The sequence below is a fragment of the Camelus dromedarius genome, chromosome 34 (assembly GCF_036321535.1).
Source record: "Camelus dromedarius isolate mCamDro1 chromosome 34, mCamDro1.pat, whole genome shotgun sequence".
Taxonomy (NCBI): Eukaryota; Metazoa; Chordata; class Mammalia; order Artiodactyla; family Camelidae; genus Camelus; species Camelus dromedarius.
The window spans coordinates 13,742,039-13,759,741 of record NC_087469.1 but is presented as its reverse complement, the minus strand read 5'-3'; the positions used below and the strand labels follow the sequence as shown (position 1 = coordinate 13,759,741).

General features: G+C 53.0%; 2 protein-coding genes across 4 annotated transcripts; one reads left to right on the top strand and one right to left on the bottom strand.

The window, feature by feature from the left end:
• Position 1: 1 nt before the first annotated feature.
• VSIG2 (V-set and immunoglobulin domain containing 2) lies at positions 2 to 5,811 on the top strand. 3 transcript variants are annotated; one of them, XM_010986506.3, is made up of 7 exons: positions 2 to 1,115; positions 1,548 to 1,711; positions 2,271 to 2,478; positions 3,263 to 3,421; positions 4,539 to 4,634; positions 4,761 to 4,905; positions 5,169 to 5,811. In XM_010986506.3, the coding sequence occupies exons 1-7, from the start codon at positions 1,055 to 1,057 to the stop codon at positions 5,527 to 5,529; spliced, it is 1,194 nt and encodes a 397-aa protein (XP_010984808.3). In that variant the 5' UTR covers positions 2 to 1,054; the 3' UTR covers positions 5,530 to 5,811. The 3 variants fall into 3 exon arrangements, with proteins under 3 accessions (XP_010984808.3, XP_010984809.1, XP_010984807.3); XM_010986507.3 differs by having other exon boundaries at positions 4,539 to 4,658; positions 5,629 to 5,811; XM_010986505.3 differs by having other exon boundaries at positions 4,539 to 4,658.
• A 264-nt stretch (positions 5,812 to 6,075) lies between these two features.
• NRGN (neurogranin) lies at positions 6,076 to 13,240 on the bottom strand. The gene is made up of 4 exons (XM_031443448.2): positions 13,047 to 13,240; positions 7,563 to 7,789; positions 7,294 to 7,311; positions 6,076 to 6,890 (listed from the first exon to the last, which is right to left on the bottom strand). The coding sequence occupies exons 1-2, from the start codon at positions 13,059 to 13,061 to the stop codon at positions 7,568 to 7,570; spliced, it is 237 nt and encodes a 78-aa protein (XP_031299308.1). The 5' UTR covers positions 13,062 to 13,240; the 3' UTR covers positions 6,076 to 6,890; positions 7,294 to 7,311; positions 7,563 to 7,567.
• Positions 13,241 to 17,703: the final 4,463 nt, after the last annotated feature.

The following is a 17,703-nucleotide window of genomic DNA, read 5'->3' as shown; positions in this document are numbered from 1 at the left end:
GTCTCAGGATGATGCAAAGAGGACACTACCCAGGCGGGGGACCGCAAAGGGCTTCTGTACGTGGCCTCTGGCTCAGCTTACTGGCTCGGGATGGCTCTTCTAGAGTCTTTAAAAGGGTCATTTGCTGTCAGGCAATGGTGGAGAGACACAAAGAGCCTGAGGCTGGGGACATGCTTACCCACTCTGAGCAGCAAGGGGATGAAGTTGGTGACTTTCTGCTGGAGCTTGAGTGCTCAGAGCTTGGGTGTGCGTGCACTTCATCTCCTGCTTCCTCCTCAAGGGCTGGGGAGAGGAGCCTGACTTGTGCTCCCTGCCCCAGACTTCTGAATCTTTACCCATCTTCCTGCCCATCCAGCAGTGATGCCCCCTGGACCGAGGGAGAGCGGGACACAGGATGTGGTGCCGGTGTCTGCCACAATCCTGCCACGTGCTTTCCTACCAAGAGTGCGGTCTCCTCCAGATCCCTGTTTTTCTGCCCATGAAATGGGGTGGTTCTGGGACAGGTCAGGGGTTGTAGTTTCCATGGAGATGCCTGTCTCAGCAAGCGGTGTTAAAAGTACCAAAGAAGAGATGTCAGAGGAGAAAAGAAGGGCCTCGGAAGGAACAAGACCCTCCAAAGGGGTCAGGTGGGGTCTTGGCCTGCAGCTTAACCTCCACGTGAGGCCCCAAAGTGTGACGTCATTTGCCAGCGCTCAGGTCCTCAGAACAAGTCCCTCTGCCTCCAGGGTCACTCTTTTTTTCCTGCAGAGCTCCCATTTTGATCCCTCCCCGCCCAGGGGTGCCCACCCCAAGCACAACGCTTTCCCCAGGGCCTGACAGCTTCAGAAATTGGGGGCAAGGGGACAAAAGAAGGGAGTAGGGCTAGAATGATTCCTGCACTGGGTCTGGAGAAGGGAGGAGCACTTCCTTACCTGAGGGCCCAGCCTCTCCCCTTGTTTGCTCTGAGATAGCCAGTCTCTCTAGAGCCTGGCACCAGGAGGCTGCCCTGTGGGTGCTCCCTTCCTTCTGCCAGACCCAGACACCCAGACGGACCAACAGAGGGCAGGACACGGCCATGACCCAGCTGCCAGGGCCTTTCCTCTGTGGGGCCCTGTTGGGTTGGGTCTGCTTGAGTGGTGAGGAGGGGGCCAGCGGACTGTGGTGAGAGCTGGGGGGCAGAGACTGGAATACAGGGGCCGCGGTTGGGGCGAGGTTGGGGAGGAGGCATTGAAGCTTAGGAGGGCGGAGAAGGGAGGCAGGAAGGCTCGCAGAAGAGTTGGGCCTCAGGAGAATTTAACCATCACCTGACTATTGTTTTCCTTTCCCGACAAACACACCCTGAGACTTGGCCCATTCTCGGTCCTTTTACCCACAAACCCGGCCAGGATGTCGGCTCCTCCCTCCCGGAAACCTCAGGTTTCCGGAAGGGAGGGATGGAGCAGAGGGAGTTGGACCCCAGGAGGGAGGCCCCCACCCCCACTCCCCACACCCCGTCCCGGCCTCTGATCACCCCAGGCCTGGCCGGGTCATCTGAGCACTTCTCCCGCCTGTGCCTGCCGCGCCCCCAGCTCCCGGGCTGGCTGTGGAGGTGGAGGTGCCCGCAGAGCCCCTGAGTGTGCCGCTGGGCAAGACTGCAGAGCTGACCTGCAGCTACAGCACGTCGGTGGGAGAAAACTTCGCCCTGGAGTGGAGCTTCGTACAGCCTGGGAGGCCCATCTCCGCTTCCCAACCTGTAAGCTGAGGGCACCTGCGCAGAGTGGGGACCCTCCTGCCTCTTGGCAGCTCAGGCCGGGAGAGGCAGGAACAGAGGGCCCACCTAGGATGAGGGCGCGGGTCGGAGAGGGTGTGTTTGTGGATTAGTATGCTTGGGTGAAAAAATCAGTGGCCTTTTTCTAGATTTTCTTAAGACTGCAGCCTGGTGAGTCTGTATCACATATACAGCGCTGAATACCCAGCTTCCTCCCCCAGAGCCCCTAAGTGCATTAGTGCGGCTCTAGATTCAGTTAATGAACCCACTGAGGCTAAGCCGGGATAAAATGCTGTTCCTTCCAGGAATATTTGCGTTATTATTATTGAGAGCCACAATTAGCTGAAAGCAATGAATCTAGTTCGTTTAGTATCTGGGGAAGGATGATATCTGGGGACAGGTAGACCTTCATGGTTCTGGCTCAGAGTATCAGCTTCCCGGCTGCTATAAGGGAGGGGCCCTCTTACACCCACTTTTGAGAAAGACTGTAGAGTTGGTGCCAGGTGGCAAAAGGCATGTATGTGTGTCTTCTGCTTCTCCCCAGATCCTGTACTTCACCAATGGTCAACTGTATCCAACTGGTTCTAAGGCAGAGAGGGCCAGCCTGCTTCACAATCCCCCCACAGGAGGGGTGGCCAGCCTGAAGCTGACTGATGTCCGCCCCTCAGACACTGGAACCTACCTCTGCCATGTTAACAACCCACCAGATTTCTACACCAATGGATTGGGGCTAATCAACCTTACTGTGCTGGGTAAGGCAGGGCAACTGGGGACCATGTATCCTGAGAGACTGCACTGGCCCTGCTAAATCCTCCCCTGTCCTGATTTCCAGCCCAAGCGCACAACTGCACTGGGGACCTCGAGGGAAAATACCCCCTTTCCAAAGTCTTGCAGTCATTCCCCTGCTCCACCCTCCACCAAAAGTGTCCCCTCCCTCAGTCTCTAGCAAATGTTCAAGAGAGAACCTTCCCACAGATAGGGATCTGAGTCATGCCCCCAACAGCTCTGTCTTGGGGGAACCTCCTATTTGTAGCTCAGATTCTGTCCCTCTCTAGGTCAGCAGCAGGGAGGGGGCGTGGCCGTTAAAGGAAAAAGGGCCCGTATCTCTAAGCACTAAATTTGTGTTCAGAGAGTCCATCTTACCCCAAACTAGAGCCTGCTTGGAGCTGAGCAAACTGAAGAAACTATTAAAGAGGCTGGTGATGTTTAGATGGAAAAGAGAAGGCTTAGGAGGTGGGATGACAGCTGCATTCGAATATCTGAAGGGTTGTCCTGGGGAGGAGAGATTTTTCATTTCTCTTTAAGGGCCCAGAGGGCAGGAATTGGGACCAATGGGTGGATGTTACTTGGATTTGGGCTCAAAGTGAGGAAGAATTTTCTATCAGTATTTCCAATAGTGGAAATCATTTCCGGGAAACGCAGTGGCATGTGGACAGAGGTGGACCACTATGCGGCAGGAGCATGGAAGCAGGAAATCTAGCACTTCGTGGGCGTGGGGGTCGGAAATGGCTAAGGTACTTCCTGTGATTTTTGCAGTGCCCCCCAGTCGCCCCTGGTGCAGTCACAGCGGTCAAACCTCCGTGGGGGGCTCCGCTGCACTGAGATGCAGCTCTTCCAAGGGAGCCCCCAGGCCCGTGTACAACTGGGTCCGCCTTGGGTCGTCTTCTCCACCTTCTCCCGGCAGCATGGTGCAAGGTAAGACCCAGCCACCAAGGAAGAAGGGACTCAGGACCTGGGCAAAGCTCGAAACTCCACACACCCACAGTACAAGTTCCAAGTCTGCGGCAGGAGACAAGCTGCTACACTTTTCCCTGCTTCTTCCTTGGCTTCCTTTATCGCTCCCTTTGTCTTTCTGTACAGTCTGTGGCTGCGTGGTCCTGGGGGCATTTCTCAGCTAAACGTACTCCTGATATCTTGGAAGAGAGTGGAAGGCAAGGGGCATTCTATGATTCCCACTTGTCTATTTTGGGGGATTTCTTTGAGATTTCTTTTTTGGGGGGGTAATTAGGTTTATTTACGTATTTATATATTTATTTATTTATTATTTTAGTGGAGGTACTGGGGATTGAACCCAGGACTTTGTGTATGCTAAGCAGGCACTCTACCACTGAGCTCTACCTTCCCCCTGCTAAGAAATCTAAAGATTTCTTAAGGGTCACAAATCATTTCCAGACTTCCTAGAGAGGAGACTGAAGCAGAGTAGCAGGGACTGGCTTGAATCATTTAGCCAGTAGTTTCGGAGGAACCACATAACTGGCTAAGAGCCTTGGCTTCTCAACCTCTCCACCTTGGCTCCAGTGCCCTGGCTCTCGTCCCAGCCCCAGCCCCAGCAAGCCCCTTTAGCCATCCAGAGAGCCCCCAGATCACCTCCTGATGTATGGTCTTCCTTCTAACGAGAAGGTAAGCAACTTAGAAAATCATTTGTGTCAGCTTAGAGCCACCCCAGAGGTTACAGTTTCTAGCAATCAAACTTTTTCCCTGAAACCAAAAATCTGACATCAGCCAGTAGGCACATCACCCCAGTTCCATTGTGGTTTCTGAACCCCTCAAGTGTGTGCAGTGTCCCCCTGCCCCAAAAAGGCAGTTGTGTAGGGTGGGACAGGCATGGAAGTTGCAGTGGCTTCAGCGCTTCCTCTCTAGGTCACCTTGGACAATTACTTTCCCCCTCTGAGCCCGTCTCCCCACTACTAGAATGAGCCGCCTAGTCCCTTCCTGACAGGACTGTCATAAGGATGAAATGAAACACGGTTTTGTCATGGTATAGCTCCCTGGGAGCTGAATGAGTGATGAATGCTTTCTCTTTACCCTCTAGACGAGGTGACTGGCCAGCTCATTCTCACGAATCTCTCCCTGGCATCTGCGGGCACCTACCGCTGTTTGGCCACCAACCAGATGGGTAGTGCATCCTGTGAGCTGACCCTCTCTGTGACTGGTAGGGGGTGCTGGGCAAAGGCTGGGCTGGCAGGCCTGGGTGGGGGGGCTATCTGAGGCACCAAGGAAGGCCTGCAGCTCTGAGGATCCTGTGTCTCCTTAGACCCTTCTAAAGGCCGAGTGGCCGGGGCTTTGATTGGGGTGCTCCTGGGTGTGCTGTTCCTGTCAGTTGCTGTGTTCTGCCTGAGAAGGTTCCAGAAAGAGAGGCGGAAGAAGCGCAAGGAGATATATGGGGGTAGTGACCTACGGTGAGCAGGAGGGCTGGGGGCTGGGGCAGAGTGGGAGGAAAGGGCTTGAGTTAAGAGCTGGTTACTTCAGCCCTCCAACTCTGACACCTTTGGGGTGGGTCAGAGTGAGGGGCTCCGTTCAGCCCTGGGTTTTGGTGGTGGGGGTGGCAGGACAGCCCAGGTATTAGAGCATGTGAGTCAAGTGTACACGGTGGAGGGTTTGGTTCACGAACTGCCCTCATTTTCCTCATACTTAGGAGAATTTTTACTTTTCACTTTTCAAGGCCTTTTGTACACATGGGCAGGAGGCGGAGGCCAGGTGTTGAGTCTGTCCTGAACCCTCAGCTGAGTTTGGCTCATCTGTGTGGGGCAGCAAGGAAAGGAGGCAAAAGCAACCTGTCATCAACTTTAGGGGTCAGCTGTGGAGTCAGAATAGGGACCAGAGCAATGTTTCTCCAAATGTGGTCCTCAGATTACCTGGACAGAAATCACCAGAGTGTGTTAAACATTCAGATTCAGGCCACTTCCTATCCCTCCAGAAGCAGAATCTGTGTGTGTGTGTGTCTGTGTGTCTGTGTGTGTGCGCACGCGCGCCGGAGGGTGATGGGGCCTGGAAGCTTCATTTCAACCAAAGTTCCACGATGATTCCCATGCACAGTAAAAATGAAAAGTCCCTGGGTCAGAGGAAAGGCGTGCTCTGAGGGATGCTTCCAGCGTTCACTAACAATTGCCTACATCCATCAGGGAGGATGCCGTTGCACCTGGGGTTTCAGAGCAAACTTCTGTGAGGGCTGATTCTAGCAAGGGGCTCCTGGACAGCGCCCCTTCTGCCAGCACTGTGACAACCACCAAGTCCAAGCTCCCTACAATTGTCTGATTTCTCTCTGGATTCTTGAGGGGGAATACAAAGAATTAAAGCCTTTGGGTGCCATATTGTCTCCCTCTTCTTTCTGCGGGTATAGCAAATTCCTCTAGGCGGCCCAAGGAGTATTACCAGTAAAGGAAGGAGCGGGCTTGAAGTCCCAGAGATGATGCTGCAGGAAGGAAGTATGATTGGTTCCAAGGGGTAGTTCTAGCCTAGGTCCCTCTTCTCCCTTCCCCCTCTCCACTTTTTGGTTTGTTCCAAGGAGACTTGTTCACATTTCGAGTGGTGGCCTTGTGCATCCAAACTCCCTCCCCTCTGGCACCCTCTGAACACTTGGACATTCCTCTTTATTGTTCACATTCCAACCCAGCACGGTCACATGCACACACGGAGATAAAAAACCTCCCGGCCACAGCCCCAGGAGCCCGGTGGGGGCGGGGCCAGCAGGAGCAGGGGCGGGACCGCGGAAGACTCCTCCTACCGAGCCTCCCCGGCGCTCGGCGTTTGCTTAAACAAGCAGAGAGCTGGAGAGGCGGCTCTCCGGGTGCGCTGGGGACAGAGGAGGGCAGATTACAGGCAGGCATGGGGTTGGGGTGTGAAATAGGGACTTCCCTTCCGATCACAGCAAGGGGTATCGGACACCATAAAACCCCTCCTCCCCTCTCTCCTCGCCCCAGATCCGAAATTCTGGGGCTAGAGTGGGGAGAGAACAGCACAGAGACGCAGGACGCCCCCTTTAGCTGCGCACAGAATGGAGACTTTTTTTTTAAGTGTGTCCTTGGGCAATGCTTAGGGCGCCCTCCGCAGTGCGCGAAGGGAAGCGCACCGAGGCTGCGGAGGCAGAGCTGCATGCTGGGTGCGGGGAGAGGTGGGCGAGAAGCTAAAGAAGGAAGATTCGGGAGCGCGGGGTTGGGGTTATGGTGGGGAGGAAGGGCGAATGGGGACCACACTAGACTGGAGAACTAACTAAAAGAGGACAGACTTAGCGACTCCTCCACGGAGCCTGCTTGGGAGAGGGGGTCTCTGGGGACGCAGAGAAGGCTCCTGAAGCTGGCAGGTTGGTGTGAAGGAGAGGGTCACAAACACGGCAGGGAAGTCTCGTCACTGCGAAGGGGACGCGGCATCCATCTCTCTTCGGGAACTGAGGAGAGAGAAGATCTGCTCTCCCCTCGTACTTTCTCTCCCCCATCCTTCCTGAACCAGGACACCAGGGCGGGGAACAGCAGAGCCCCGGTCACCCGGAACCGCCCACCCGGAGTCACTGAGTTGACATGAGCCCATGGCCAGTACACGTGTGAGCCGCAGGGTGCTTATGGCCCCGGCTGGGCTTGTGCCGCCAAGTGGGGGTGACTGAGAGTCTGTGTTGGTCCAGGTGTGTCCCCGTCACAGCCTCAGGTGTCTCTAAGTGTTAAAAGACCCGCAGGCGCAGGTGCACTTTCCCTGGCTGGGAGGGGCTGAGGGCGGGCGGAGGTAAGAGTTGGGGATTTGGTCCTTTCCTCCCACTCAGGGGTCCCACCCCGCTGCTTCGGAGTCGTAGTCATTACCTTCGAAAATGCTCAGTTCTTCGGTCCAGGGCGAGGCAGAAGGGAGGGTGGAGAAAGAAACAGGTGAGCTCTGGAACCCGATGCACCCCTTTGCCTCCTCCCACCCATCCACCGCGCGTCTCAGATTTCGAGGCCCCCATCCTTGGCTCCCTCCACACCCCACTCCACACCCTCTCCACCCCAGCCGCCTTTAGTCTTCTTTGCTCCTTCGGAGGCGGAGGGGGGCCGCTCTCAGGGGTCCGGGGTCGGGAGCCTGCGGCCCGCCTCACCTGGCCTAGTCTCCGCTGGGGCCGCCGCCCGCGCCTCCCCGGGCGCCCCCAGCTCCGCCCGGTCCCCCGGGGCCCGGACCCTTCCGGCCGCGCTCTCCGCTCTTTATCTTCTTCCGCGCCATGTGGCCCCGGAAACTCGCCTGGATTTTGGCAGCGGCCGCGTTGGCACCGGGATCGTCCAGCGGGATGTCTAGAATGTCGTCGTCAGGCTTGGAGCAGGCGCTCTCCTGGGGGCGGGGCAGGGGGGAACTTGTAGGGTGAGTGGGCCGAGACCCCGCAAGGGTGGGGTGGGAGGAGAGCGTGGGGGTACTGAGACGAGGGAGCCGCCCACCGGTGTGCGTGTCCCTCCTGGGCAGCGGCAGGCAAAAAGGAAAGTTCAGGGTCAGATGGACACAGTTGTGTTCCCAACTCAGGAAAGAGAAGGGCGCGGTAGGTGGAATTCAGGACAGCCAGGTGGCCCTCAGTGAGCCAAGGCCCATCACCTGCAGCCTCCCCCCAGTTAGGAGAGTGGCCCAGCTGACTGGAGGGTGGGTTTGGAGGAGCAAAGTAAACCACAGCAGGGACCCCTTGAGGTGGCTGCCTTTCCCCCTGTCCTCAGAGGGTGCCTCCAGCTCAGAAGGGTCCCTTCTGTGTCCAGGATTCCCTGGGAGAAGGTTTAGAAGAATGAGCAGGACAGTCCCTTTGCTGAGTAAAATCCCACCAGAGCTCCAAGCTGGAGTTAGGGTGAAGATGGGGCTACCGCTCAGTGAGGCGGCCTCCCTCCACCCAGGGCTAGAGGCGGGAGGCTGTTTTCCCATTGTCTCTCCATTCCGGACCACTCCTCAAGAGGTACTCAAATGCGAGGAGATGGCCTGGAAGAAGCTACAGAGAAAAGGCTTCATTCCAAAAAAGGACAGAAGAAAGATAAGCAGGAGCAAGAAGCCCTGGCAGTGATGTCCTCATGAGGGAGAAGAGAATTGTGACAATAGCTGCCATTCAAGCACTGCCCTTGTTCTGGGCGCAGCAACACAGTGTTTTTTTTTTACAGATGTTATTTTATTTAGTCCTGGCAACAAAGCTATGACGTACCTTTTATTGTTGTCCCAGTTTACTAATAAAACTGATGATTAGAGTGTTAAAAACCTACCCGAGGTCACACAGATAGTTATCAGTGGACCAAAGACTCAAACTCTTGTATGTCAGAGTCCAGAGTATATTTTTAACTCTTACTCTGCAGAATAAGCAAAGGCAGTCACAAAAGTGAACCAATCTCTACCACTTGGTAACTGAGTGGACTTGGGCAAGTTTTCTAATCTTTTCTTATCTCAGTTCCTTCATCTGAAATTGGATAATAATTTCTACCTCTGGGTTATGGGGAAGCACAGTGATACACAGAAAGGTTCTGGCATAATCTAGTTGCTCAATTAATGGTAGCTATTATGCTTCCTTTCAGTAATAGTAAGTTGATGCGGAACAGTGGTTTTTGTTGGCTAAAGAGGTCATATAAAACAATTTCACAGAGATCAACCTAATAATAATGAGACCCAGCCCCATGCCCCAGGTTTCTGTTTCTCTGGCAGCCTGCCCTAGCTGAGAACAAAAGGAGTGAGGGAAACTGATGCTACTGATTTCAGAGACAAGATTGTGGAAAGGAAAGGGCCTCAGCCCCCAGCCCCTTTGCTGCTTAATATCACTCACAGCGATGATGTGCGGTGGGGAGTGGATGGTTACTGTAGAATTACGCGGGTATTTCTCCTTTGAACTGACCTCTAGCTCCTAGGAAACTGCCTTTTTTTTTTTTTTTTTTTTTTTTTTTTGCCTGAGGCTTTCTCCAGCATGGGCATGAAATGACCAAGGTCTTATGTAGTAATAGTAATTCTATTCTATTCCTTTCCCCTCCCTCCATCACTCGTCCAGTTCACAGAAGTGGGATGGGTGTGAGTGGAGGTTCAGTGATCACTGCCCCAGCCGGGTCCTGCTCTAGGAGGCACAGGTTATGTCTCAGATAGCCTGAGCCCTGGTTTCCTCTCATCATGCTTCCCAAAGCTGTCTTCATTTCTTGGGCTTCAAAGTTCTTCAGTTTGTGCTCAAGATGTCCACAGAGGATCTAAATCCAGTTAGAAGCAGTTATCAAGGGCCAATGTGGTTGCGGAGGGGCCCGATATACTCTTTTTGTCTTTCCAGGGTCTGGCGCTCTCTTCCTGATGTCTTATTCCCCACCTATAAATGGAGACAACTCTTTTGGGATTCTTGATTCTCAGAGCTCAAGCCTTTCTTGGGATATTCTCAGGAAACAGTGAAGCATCTCCTCAAAAGAGGACAATGATCAAAAAAAAAAAAAATTCCTGACCCTGTCTCCTAGGCCTGCAGCTGTGGAGGTTGAGCGGAGGAAGGGGTATCTTCCTCCAACCATGCTAAGACCCACCTGCTGTCACCAACACACCCCAGCTGCCTCCAGACTGGAACGACAGGCAGAGCCACCCCCGACACCCTGCTCCTCCCTGAATCAGCTCCCTCTCCCTCCAGCTGAATTCTCAGGGCAGAGCTGCTAGGTGGCCTGTCCACAGGCAGAAATGGAGAGACAGTAAAAGGAATCCAGGAAGGGTCATAGTGCCCAGACTGGTGCCTTCCAAAGCCAAGATCTGATGGTGGGTGCCTGGGGGTGGGGTGGACAGAGCAGTGGGCAAAACACCAGCCATGCCTTCTGGTCCCAAATGGGCACATCACTCCACCCCTGCAGGTCTCAATATCTTCAGCCACAGCTAGAACTTAGCCTCAGTGAATGAAGTCTCCTTTAGCTTCCAAATCCTAAAAGCTTTAAGAATGATCCCTGCCTACTGCTTGTTAAATGCTGGGCCCTGTGCTAAGCGCTTTGCACACATTGCTTCATTTAATCCCCATTTTAGCGTTTGAGAAACATCCTCAGAGACATTTTGTAACTTACCCAAGGTCACAGAGCTGACAAATAGTGGTGGGATTCAGAAGCCTGTGCTATTAACCACTGCCTCGGGGCAGGTAATTATTTCTGAGTTCAGCTGGACCAAGTCAATGAGACTAAGCAAAAGAAAGGAGTAGGATCCAAAAAAATATTTCTTTGCCTTTTTGTATTAAGTGAATTCAGGAAAGTCAGATATATGTGACTATGTCAATTGGCAACTGGTGCATCTGAATCAACAGCTCTTGCTCTTAAAAAAAAAAACAACAGATCTGTTTTCTTCTTCTTATTTCTGTTTGAGCCTCCTTACCAAGGAGAAAGAAGGAAATAAGGCAGGACTAGATGCTGCCCAAACACCAAGTCAGACGGTCAGCAAGGAGAGCCCCAGAATGGAAGGTGAGGAGGGACCTGTCCCCAGCCCTGCAGATGCACTCTGTTCTCTGTGCACATCCCAGCTTGCTCCCAGCACTGACCCCAGCCCTCCGCAGGATGGGGATAGATAGGAAAATGTTCAGTCCCAGCCCTGCCCAACCCTCTGCCCCTGTTACTTCTTGCTCCACCCGCACAGGCTGACAATGATGCTGTTTCTCGCTCAGCCCTTGAGTCCTGCAGACCTAGGACAGGACCTGAAAAGGGAAGGCTCCTGTGTACAGAACGCGCTGGAGGAGGTCACCCAGGGCCCTGGGCCACAGGGATAATTGTGTATTTGCCTCTTTTGTACTGTTTGGGTGGGTAGCTTCTCCCTTTTTTAGGGGCCCCTGATTCTAACCATGCCTCCCAGTCCCTCAGTATGGTCTCCTGGGCACTCAAGAGCATGGTCCAGGGCAGACCAGAGCCTACGGGCGGGGACCGGACATCCTACCTTAGTTAGTACTGCAGGTACCAGCAGAGACAAGTTATATTCATTCCCTGGCTTCTCAGATTCTTTTCTCTCTCTTGTCTTCCCACTGATCATGCTTCCTGCCTTCCCTTCCCCATCATTCTTACCATTAGCAATATTGCCTCTCCCTACACTCATATCCAGAACCCGCCATCCATTTATTTTCTCCACTTTATAAAACACTGCTGGACGGGGAGGAGCCCCAGAACCTCCATCAAGAGCCCATTCCTCCTTTCACAACCAAAAACTGCTTCCTGGAGAATAACAAATGGAAGGAAAAAATTGGAAGAAAATTAATTATCAGGGCTTTTTCCTGGGGGTGGGATTGTAGATGACTGACATGTTTCTTTTTTATAGTTTTCTTTAGTTTTAAAATTTTTCTGTTATGAGCATATTACCTTTATAATGAGGAAATATGGTAAATATAGGAGAGGTTAAAGTACAACTATTGGAATCAGACAAGGCTAATATCCCATCTCCACATTTAGAAGCTGTGCCTCTTTGGGCAAAACATTTAATCTTTCTAAACCTCAGTTTGCACATCTGTAAAATGGGGAAAATATCTACCTTGCAGGGTTGTTGTGATGACTAAATATAAGGTGTTAGGTACACAGTAAGCATTCACAAATTGACAACTATAATTTGTATTAATAAGAGTTAACATCATAATAACGACCACAAGGACTTGTCCCTAAGTCCTCGGTACCCAGATATAGGGAAGTCTCATTTCTTCTAAAGTGGCCTATGCTTTCCTTCCAAACCTCACTTTGTTTTCCTTTTGTAAGCCACAGGGTGGGGGGTGGGGAGCAGGCAAATCATAACCTGTTGTGTCATTAGCTGACCCAACGTCTGAGAAAACAAGGACTTTGGAGTAGGACTTTCTCCATATGTAGGGTCTAAAAATAAACAAATAAAAAATAACAAATATATTTCATATATGTATGATGACTGCACTCCTCTAGTGCGCCAGGAGCCTGGTCCTGTGCCAGGGGCTTTCATACCCGAGTACCTTAACAGCGAGCAACCTGCTTTGGCGTTAGGTCGTGTGGGCGCTGGCACACTGCAGACACTTAGTTCCCTCGCCAGCAGGGCTCTCTCGCGGTCAATTCACTCAGCCTCCTCCAAGGATAGAAGGCGTTGGAGGTCGGACCAATCTCCCCCCAGAACCAAACGGACTAGGCTCTTTGCTGCCCATTAGCACGACTAGCTAACCAGTATGAACTGACTATCCCATCCTGCGCTGTACAGGGCGCGAGGGTCACGAGGGTCATCCCGTCCGCCCACCGCCGGCGACAGCAGTGGGATGGGGAATGGGGTGGGGGCCGAAAGCCAGGAGAAAGGAGTCGGGATAGCTTCGCAAGACGGTTTCCAGCGTCTCTCTGGGGGAAGTTCCTCTTCTTGTCTAACCTGCAGCTTCCCGGTTGCAAAGCCCTGCGGCGCTCCTAGTCCAACACAGACTGCCTGGCTGATGGGCGCCAAGACGCCCCCGCGAGTTGGGGAGCATTTTCCCTAGGGCTTCCAAGTCAGGCGGGTGCCTTCCACCACCCACCACCCACGTCTCAGCAGGCACTCTTCTTGCTCCGAGGTCTTCTGCACCCACTTCCAGCCCTCAATCTCCCTCCAGAGGGTTCTCAGGAGCCCCTTCCCCCAGATCAAGCTAAGTGTCCGTCCCCCAGGCCTTCTAACTTACGGTGCAGCAGTCCATGCTGGTGTTGAAGGTCCTTGGCTGGGGCAGGGGCTGGCGCAGGGCGGGAGTGGGGTCTGTGTGGTGCCAGGTGGGGACTCTGGGGCGGTGGGGAGCCCGCGGACCCGCGCTGAACCAGCCGCTCTGCTCTCGGGTCCTCTCTCCCGCGCTCCGCTCTGCTCGCGAAAGTAACCTGAGCCCTGCGGTCGACAAGCCAATCAGGAGAAGCCTTCGGCAAGATGGGCGGGGGAAATGGAGGGAGGACCACGCCCCCTCTAGGCTCCCTCCGCCTCGCTCCCCCTCCTGCCCCAACCCCTCCGCCTACACACTTCCATCCTTTCCTCCTACACACCCCATCCTCCCAAACTCACCCCTCTTGCTTGCTGAGGCGGCAGACTGCCAGGCAGATGTATGCCGGCTCAGGCAGAAGGAGGACCCCGACATCCCGGGCACAAACACACTCCCATCTGGGCACAACATTCCTCCCACCTACACAGAAAACCACGCGCACTTCACCCACCTCCCCATACTTCCGCAGCCCAGCTAGAGTCCCAAAGATGGCTTCCTCTACCTTCCCTCCCACTCAGTCCTCGAAGAAATGCCCCCTAAAATGTGCGGGTAAAAAGGCCCGCCACCACTCTGCTATGGAATGCACAACCCGGTGGGGGCACAGAAGCTCATGCAAGGCCCCACATGCCCATATACGATACTCCCCAGACTCACTAAAACGTGCGCTTCTTCCACATGCAGACACTACAGACACAGCCTGCAAAAATAACTACACAGACCTCGTACACACACCGTGCAGATATATGCAGACTCCCTGTTTTGTGGACACACATGCAAACACTCTACCCAAGATGTCTGCATAGACATACCAGTTTATCTACCTATCCATCTATCTATATGCTCTGCACTAAAGAGGCAAAATCATATATGCACAACACCCATTTTGTATGTATTTATATAGAGATACTGACGGGAAAAGCGCCCTTCCCTACCATTCCCCGTACCAAATTCTCCCTAACCTCTTGATCCACCGCTTCTGAATAAGACAAGAACTGGCCACTCTCACCCTTGCCCCTGGGAAAAAGAAAAAACCTAAACTCCAGTGTAGGGAAATACTAGAAGTCATCATCAGTTCTTTGGGTGCATGATGGAGGAAGGATGCGGGCTTTGTGAGAGGTTTGGAAAGGGGAGATAAGGGAGGAGCATCGTGGAGGAGCAGCCTGCCACTTTTGTGGTCTCCAATGTCCCGCAACCTGTCAGGGTACTAGAGTTGGCGGTGCGGCGTGCTGTGTGAATAGGGTGAGCCATCTCTGAGAAAACTAGAAAGTCTTTCTCAGCTGAGGTCCCAGAGGAGGGAAAGAAAAAAAGATGGTTGCAGCTCAGGTCTGCTGACTGCAGAAGAGGGAGGAGGGGGAAAATGCCCCATGGCTCTGGTTGGGATGGGAGATCCTGAAACAGCACTGCTGTGAGCCCGCAGCCACTGGCCAGTCCCCACGGCTGTCACACACTTCCTTCCTACCTGAACATTTAGGCCATGGGCTTTGCTTGCCAAAAGGAAAATGAGTGGGAGGGAAATTCCGGTGGTCACTTAGGTTGGGGACACGGTTAGCCAGCTGGAGCCCCCAAGCTAAGCTGGATGCTGGCTGGGATTCCAGGGCTTGGGGTGCAGGGGTGTCTCTCCCAGCATGTTTGGGACCCACCCACCCTTGTAACTGAAAATCTGTTCCCCAATCTGTCTCTGGCACATCCTCCATCCCCCCACCTCCACCAAATGGCAGAATGTCCTGGGAACTCAGGCCCTTGCCTAAATGATGGGCGCATCTAGGGCCTTGGTTTGTGCTGCTTCCCATTGGATTTCAACTCCAGAATCCAAAGGAGATAGGGAAGGAGGACACTGGGGGCAGACTGGATATCAGGCCTGGACTCTCTGCTTGTCTCTTCCCAAATTAGAGCTGAGGAATTCGGGATTTAGTGAGTTTGCAGTAAAGTCTCCCAAGTTGCTAGGCAACATCCCTCTGCAGGCTGCGCTGCCTCTGGGCCCTTCTTCCTGCTGGTCAGAGCTGAACACGGGGTATCTTTATAATGCGCCCCCCTCCAAACCCTCATACCAGCAGCACAGCCCTTTTCTCTTCCTAAAAGACACCTTTGTGTGGGATGAGGGTGTCTCTGAACACCAGTGGGCCCAAGGGAGAACAGGTACTCAACTGTCGCTTCCATCCGCAAAACAAGCATTTCAGCAACAGCCCACTTGAGGCGCCCACACAGAACTGGCCGCAGAGCTTGTCCTGGGGGATGGGCAGACGGAGGTGAGGAAAAGGTAGACAGACAGGAAGACAGCCACCCACAGACTCACATATCCAGAGGCAGGAGCAGCAACATGGATGGCCCCATTTAAATGACACCCACCCAGACACACACACTGCCCGCACATCCAGAGAGACACATACGTGGGCACATTGCCACCCACTGGCATCTGAAGCCGTGCACAGAAGTGGACCCCCTTTGCCACCACACAGCGAGGGCAAGCACGCCCCCTGGTAAGGGTTCCTCTTCTGGACTAGGAGGCCAGAGTCTGTCAGCAGGACCTGCTGGGTGCAACTCTGAGCCTCTGATTCCCCAACAGAGGAGCGAGGAAAGGGGATGGGATGGTAGTCGTGTGGAATTCCGGGTCTGAGGAGCAGGCTGCCTCACTCTGTGAGACCAGATGACACTCCCCACAGAAGCTGCCCGGCCTAGGCCTGGTGCCAAGGTCAGCCTTTGGGTATTACCTGTGACCCCGCTGGGCTTGGGCCCTGCAGTTATCCTCTGTGACTCTTCACATTTCAAAAGCTCTCCTCTGTCTTCGCCAGCTCCCAGCCCCCGCAGCTATTGAACGAGGAGGACTGCAGGCCTGGAAAGGAGGGGGACTCCAGAAGGGCCAGGTTAGAGAGGGCGCTGCGGCGGGATGGGCCCGTGGAGGGAGGTGCAGGGCACAGAGAGGATGGCAAGGCCGGCAGGGGAGGAGATGGTTCGGCAGAAGAGAGGATAAAGATGGATGAGTGGGAAGCTTCTGGGGTCCAATACAGATCCTTCTTGAGACAGATGGAGGGGGATTTAGAGAGAGCTTGTCCTCGTAAGCAGAGAGAAAAGCCAAGGCACATGGCGAGCTATTTGCCAATACTTGTGGCTTCCCTTGGAGTGGGCACTTTCCGAACATAACATCCCAGCTCGAGCCCACAGAGGGACTCCGTGATGAGTCGGAGGTGGGAAGCAGGAGGCTGTGCCTTTGGTGGAGCTGATCTGGGGACTTCTTAGGTCAGGATTTTACCCATTTGAGTGGAGGGGGTGGGGGGGCAGCAAATTCAGTTTTCTCTGCAAATATTTCAGCTTTTGCTGTTGGTAGTATTTTTAGCAACTTGGTTGGCAGAGGAGGAGCCCGGGTACATTTTTAAAGGGGCCTCTGCCAGACTGGAGGCCTCCTCCCACCCTCACCCCACACGTCATAAAGGAGAGAGGGGGAAAGCACGGAGCAACTGAATTTAAAGTCAGTTTTGCTGGGTGTTAGGCGGCCAGTAAGTCATCTTCACCGATAGTTGTTACTCATTATCATCGCATCACTGTCATTAGCAGCTTGATCAGAAAGAGTAACTATTTCTTGAACTTCCGCCGTGTGCAGGGTGCTGCTCGGACACGATCCAGAAGGTTTAATAGGACACGCTTGGTGAGCCGGGGGATGGGACCAAGACTTCCGAGTGAGTTCTAGGGGCTGTGTGTCGTGTTAGCCACGTTGTACATGTGATTTCATTTAATTCTTAAAAAACCCTGTGAGTTGGACATTATGTTTCCTGTTTAAAAGATGAGGAAGCAAAGGCTTTTAGGGGCTGAAGAAGTCACCCAAGGTTACACTGTTATGAAATGGAAGAACTCTGATTCAAACTCAGAACAGAATAATATCATTATCCTGAATCTGAATAGTGGTTCTACAAAGTGCTTCCAAGTCTCTGATGGAATTTGGAGCTCCTGAGAACTGTGTGAGGAGGTGTGAGTATTTTTCATCCCTTTTTTCTCTGAGGAGAAAACGAGGCCTAGAGAGGTTAAGTGACTTGTGACTTGTGACTTGTTCGGTATCAGACCCGTAGTGAACTGCGAAACTAGGACCAAAACACAGGAGATGTAGCTTTGAATTCTGTGTGTTTTCACCTCTACCACTCCTAGCACTCGCACTGGGCTGGAAGGAGCGGGGTACAGTGGTTAGCAAATCAGTCTCTTCTCCCTTGGATCTTAGTATCTTGCAAATAAAAGTATATGTGCATCAAAACAAAGAGACACACAGGCGCAGGAAACAAACTTACAGTTACCAGGGTTGAAAGGGGGGCGAGAGGTGTAAATTGGGAATTTGGAACTTGCAGATACAAACTACTACATACAGAATAGATAAACAACAAGGTTCTACCGTAGAGCACGAGGAACTGTATTCAATACCTTGTAATGGCCTGTCATGAAAAAGAATATGAAAAAGAATATATATATATAACTGAATCACTACGCTGAACACCAGAAACTAACACAACACTGTAAATCAACTATACTGCAATAGAAAATTTTAAAAATTAAAAAAATTAAAAACACCAGAAAAGTGTATATGTATGTGTGTATATATGTATCTATGTGCACA